The 5,717-nt window shown below is 40.2% G+C and overlaps 1 protein-coding gene across 1 annotated transcript in view; it reads left to right on the top strand.

The window, feature by feature from the left end:
* The window catches only part of NEK4 (NIMA related kinase 4), a 35,059-nt gene that overhangs the window by 19,653 nt on the left and 9,689 nt on the right, over positions 1 to 5,717 (top strand). Inside the window, exons 9-12 of the mRNA XM_023727302.1 lie at positions 288 to 437; positions 913 to 979; positions 2,121 to 2,230; positions 3,670 to 3,758. Of these exons, the coding sequence (XP_023583070.1) occupies positions 288 to 437; positions 913 to 979; positions 2,121 to 2,230; positions 3,670 to 3,758 (416 nt within the window). The remainder of the gene's footprint in view (positions 1 to 287; positions 438 to 912; positions 980 to 2,120; positions 2,231 to 3,669; positions 3,759 to 5,717) is intronic.

Here is a 5,717-nt window from a genome sequence, read left to right as displayed (position 1 = left end):
GTTGAACCATCCCTGCATACCTGGTATAAATCCCACTAGATCATGGTGAATTATTTTTTGACATAACACCTCATTTCCTAAAGTACTTTCACCGGCACCCTCTTTATAAGCCTCTTAGATGGTCATTCACCTTTGAAAGAGTTTCTTTTAAAAAAATGCCATGCTTTATTAAAGTTTTGAGAGCAAAATGCCAGCTAATTCATAGGGGACCTACTGATGGGGGCACTTCAGAGGTGGCTGTATGTGAAACTGATAATATAATCTCCCTCTCTTTAAATTTTTTGAAGTTCCAAGAGGTTTCTCCTAGACAGTTGCCTTCTCTTCCTGCTGTTGGAAATACAGATGTCATGTCGACACAAAAGAACGCTGAACACCAAAGTAGAGATGTCGGTGCATCTGTGAGCAGTTCGAGGAGCAGTGAGGGCTCATCATTAAAGGTTTGTGGGAGTATATGTTGGACTCTTAAACCTTCTCGTAAAGCTTTTTGGTTGTGAAATCCTATGCTTGTTGTGAAGTTTTATATTAAAACGTCTTAGCCCTGCTTTTTGCCAAACACTGGAGGGACAAATTCGTGATTCTCAGCAAAAGCTTTGATTGAAATGGACAGATTCTGTTGTTCCAGGGCTGGTCACTTCCACTAGAATTGCAGTTAATTAAGGAGAGGTAGATTCTAAATACAGGAAATGCAAACTTCCCCATTTGCCCTCCCAGAAATGACTGCTTCCCAGAAATGAGGGCTGTGATCTTTCCTAGCCAGTGGCTGTACTGCCGGTGTGGACTGGTTTAAAATGCACACTCCTTTAAAGGCCAGTGCAAGGCCTTTTCTGTAGTGCTAGATGATACTTCCCGTGTTGCCCATGTTCTAAGAATGGTAAGTAGGAATGTAAGTGACTCCGTGACTTTCTTTGAAAGGATCGACCATTATCAGCAAGAGAGAGGAGGCGACTAAAGCAGTCCCAGGAAGAGACGTTCCCCTCAGGTAAAGTTGTCCTCTTCCCTTTACCTCTTGGGGGTTGATGGTGTGGCTCGTGGATATGTGTGCTGGTTCTGATAACAACAACAAAAAAAAAAACCCCCGTTGCTGTCGAGTAGATTCTGACTCACAGCGACCCTATAGGACAGAGCAGAACTTCCCCATAGGGTTTCAAGGCTGTAATGTTTATGCAAGCAGACTGCAACATCTTTCTCCTGTGGAGCTCATGGTGGGTTCAAACTGCCGACCTTTTGGTTAGCAGCCCAGCGCTTAACCACTGTGTCACCAAGGCTCCTTATAGAGAGGGGTTAAGAATTTTCAGGCATCAGTAATCTATTTGGGAAACCTATTTGGAAGAGTTTTTGAAATTTCTTAGTGAAGCCTTTAAAAAAAATCAACATAGGCTGTTGGATCTGGAACATGTATCACCAGAGGAAGAGGATACTAGAAAGAGAGCAGTGACTCCTAGGAGGTTTCAGACTGGAAACAAAGTGAGAGTTTAACTTGTTTCCGTGTCCTGAGTCTGCTGGCAAGGGAAGTGCTCTCTTCTCAGGAGCAGAGAGAGAAAGGGGGGGATGGTGCTGCCCTGGGTAGAGGGCTGTGATCATTCCTAGTACTATTATCTAAAGACAGTACTAGCTCCCATTGCTGTCAAGTTGATTCCAACTCATAGTGAGGCTATAGGACAGAGTAGAACTGCTTTATAGGGTTTCCAAGGAGCAGCTGGTGGTTTCTAACTGCCAGACTTTTGGTTAGCAGCCATAACTCTTAACCACTGCACCACCAGGGCTCCATACTAGCTCTTTATATTCATTTAATGCTGACTATATCTCAGGCATTATGGCAAACATCTTAAGGGCATTCTCTCATTTCATATTTATGTAATTGTCAAAGGTAGGCAGTATAATCATCATTTTGCAGCTAAGGAAACTGAGGCTCAGAGAGGTTAAGTAACTTGTCCAAGGTCACAGAACTCGTAGAACTAGAGCTAGGATTTTAGCTGAGGTGTCAGACACCAGAGTGATGATGAGTATCTTGTCTGTGTTACCTCTGGGCTAGATCTTGCTGGTGTCTTCCATACCCAGTGCAAAGCCTTCAGTTGAGGCCAACTCACCACAACCAGCCACTGAGGTGATTGCTTTTTCAGGCCCTTCAGTGAGGAGAGCTTCTCTGAGTGCAGTGGGGCCAGGGAAACCTCAGGAGGAAGGCCAGCCTATCCCTGCTAAACGATTCTCCTCTGACTGCAGCATTGCTCAGGTACATCATAGGCTCCTAAGGGAAAAGGCGGACATGTCTGCATCTGGCAAGCTTAATACATTTACCTGTTGCTATCGGGTCAATTCCAACTCATAGCAACCCTATAGGACAGAGTAGAACTGCTCCATTGGGTTTCCAAGGAGCGGCTGGTGAATTCCAACTGCCGACCTTTAGGTTAGCAGCTGGGCTCTTAACCACTGTGCCACCTGGGCGCCGATTAATACAGTAAACCTTGTAAATGCCAGCTCCATTTATTTCTGAGACAGGGCTGGCTTAAGTTTCGCCTTTCACTCTTGGTGAGGAAAGGAACTGGTAAATAATAATTAAAGGGATTATGTTTGACCCAGTAAGTGGCTGAATTTTTCAGACGCTTATGAACAATTGGTAGGCTAGCTAAAAATATTTCTTAGGTGGTATATCTTTGGCTATGTGTATTTTCACCAAAAAAAAAAGGTTGAGAAGTTAGAGGGTTGACATGTTGTGGGGTTGTTAACCAATGTCATAAAACAATATGTGTACTACTGTTTCATGAGAAACTATTTGTTCTGTAAGCCTTCACCTGAAGTACAATAAAAAAAAAAAAAAAATTAAAATTAAATAAAAATATTTCTTAGGTCATCTTTAAAACAAGACTTCCTAAGGGCCTCCACTAGGCAGCACTTTTCTTTATTCTGCCATGTTACCAATAAATCCGTCTGCCTGGCCAGATTTTAGTCTGACTTGGTGTTTATTCCTGTTTCATGTTTGTGTCAAAGTAACTCACCTTCTCTCCTGTGCTTGATACCGGGTCACCATCTGGTAGCTACGTGGGGAACTGCAAGGTTTCCAATGCTTGTTCGCTTTTCTGTGTAATAATACCTGGGGATAATCATCCATTTTTCTGTATTCTGGTTTCTGACATTATTAATAGAAGCATATTGTTATTTTAAAAATAGGGACTTTCTGCCCTTGAAAGTAATGAAGATTCGTTTCTTTAAAAATGTTTTATTATTTAGTTGTTCACTAACTGAGATTACCCTTTTATCTTCCAAATTTGTAAGATTTGTGTGTAATCATATCAGATAGTCCCTAAAAGCAGTTTAACCTTAATTTAGGTGCCATTGGATCTAGTTTAAAATGCTAGTATTCTTAATGGTCATGCCTCTGACTGGGAGGTGGAATACCAGAACTTTCTCTCCTGGAAAGGAAATTTCTTCACAGTTGAGACTCTCCAGGGCCTTATAAAACTCTGCCTTGATGTTCCTCAGGCTTCACTTGTGAACTTTCTGGGTGAACTGGGTATCATTTGGGTAAAGTAGCTTCAATTTTTATATCCATTAATTTCTCCTGTTAAATTGCACCTAGATGCACTTTGTGTCTAGACATTGCGTCTAAGACTTTCACGTATTACATTTTGGTTGTGTTGTCATGTGGAACTTTGTTTCTGTAAACATTACTAGGAAAAGAAACTGATCCATTGTCTGTCTGAGGAGGAGTTAAGTTCTTCTGCAAGTTCAGCTGATAAGTCAGATGGGGATTCTAGGGAAGGGTAAGTTCTTGTTTTTCTGTCCCCCTTCATAAACTATTTGTTTGAATTAATCCCAAATGTACATTTACAGTAGTATTCAGACCTGCAGTACTTTCACTGATAGCATCGTAAATGGTTTGTGGTATATGCTAGAGCCAGAAAAATCTCTTCTAATGAACACATCTGATTTTCAATCGGAGTTCTTACAGAATATCTTCTTAGAACTGTGGGTTTATCATTTTCATCAGATTTTGGTAAAATTTTGGCCATTATTTCTTCAAATAATTATATTTTTTACCCCTTCCTACTCCTTTGGGGATTCCAATTACATGTATATTATTGTTGTTAGGTGTTGTCGAGTTGGTTTCCACTCATAGCGACCCTGTGTACGACAGAATGAAACACAGCCTAGTCCTGCACCATCCTCACAATCATTGTTATGCTTGAGCCCATTGTTGCAGCTGCTGTGTCAGTCCATCTCTCTGAGGGTCTTCCTCTTTTTTGCAGACCCTCTACTCTACCAAACATGATGTCCTTCTCCAGGGACTGGTCCCTCCTAATAACATGTCTAAAGTGTGTTACACAAAGGTTGGCCATGTATATTAGGCTGTTTAAAGTTGTCCCGTAGCTCACTGATATTGTGTTCATTTTTTTAGACTTTTTCTTCTGTTTCATTTTTCATAGATTCTATTGCTATCTCTTCAAGTTTGCTAATATTTTCTTCTGCATTGTCTAATCTGTTGATCTGATCCCATATATTTAGCACATTGTACTTTTCATCTCTAGAAGTTTGATTTGGGTCTTTTTTATATCTTCCGTGCTTCTTAACATGCACATGCTTTCCCCTACATTGAACCTGTGGAATATAGTTACAATAACTGTTTTAATGTCCTTATCTATTAGTTCTGTCACTTTTGTCTCTTGGGTTGTTTCATTAATTGATTTTTTTTCTCTTTACAATGTATGATATTTTCATGCTTTTTTGTATGTCTGTTAATTTTTGACTGGATACCAGACATTGTGAATTTTATCTTATTGGATGCTGGCATTTGTATTCTTTTAAGTATTTTTGAGCTTTGTACTGGGATGTAGTTAAGTTACTTGGAAATGGTTTGATCTTTTCAAGGCTTACTTTTAAGCTTTATGGTGGGACCAGGACAGACTTTAGGGATAATTTTGTCCCTCTACTGAGCCATACCTTTTTAAGTACTCTTCTTTATGTCCTATGTATTACAAAGTTTTTCCACCATGACTGGTGGAAACTCAAACTATTCCTGGCCCTATATGAGCACCAGGGGTTTTTTTCTACCTGTTCCTTTTTGGTGGTTCTTTTCCTTAACTCAGGTGGTTTCTTTATATACAAGCTCTCATCAGTACTCAGCTAAAGACTCAGGGGGTACTTCTGCAGATCTCTGGAGCTCTCTCATTGTGCAGCTTTCTCCTTTGGTACTCTCTGCTGTGCATTTTAGCTATCTTGGCTTCTCTGAATTCTCAGTGCTGTCTCCTCAACTCAGGGAGATTACCAGGCCCAGTTTGCTTTCCTCCTCATTTTTCTGTGTCCTGGAAACTCCCTTCATGCAGTAAGCTGGGGCAGTCAGAGGGTTTACTTCATTTGTTTCCTGTTATGTAGATCACTGTACAGCGTTGTCTATTGTTTAATGTTTGAAAACCATTGTTGCTTCTATTTTGCCTGGTTGTTGTTGTTTCACATGGGAGGGTACATCCAGTTCCTGTTACTCCATCATGACTGGAAGCAGAATCTATCCAATGAATTTTTAACTTTAGATGCTGTATTTTTTCATTTCCAGAATTTCCTTTTTTTTTTTTGTAGTTTCTATTTATCTACTATGATTTCCTTTATTTTCATTGATTATAGAATATTTTCCTTGCTCATTGAGCATAGCTATACTTACAGTAACTGCTTTAAAATCCTTGTCTGTTAATTTCAAAAGTCAGGTCATCTTGGGGTCAGTTTCTGAT

The sequence above is a fragment of the Trichechus manatus genome, unplaced genomic scaffold (genome assembly GCF_000243295.1).
Source record: "Trichechus manatus latirostris isolate Lorelei unplaced genomic scaffold, TriManLat1.0 scaffold00001, whole genome shotgun sequence".
NCBI lineage: Eukaryota > Metazoa > Chordata > Mammalia > Sirenia > Trichechidae > Trichechus > Trichechus manatus.
This window is presented reverse-complemented; position numbering and strand designations above follow the sequence as displayed.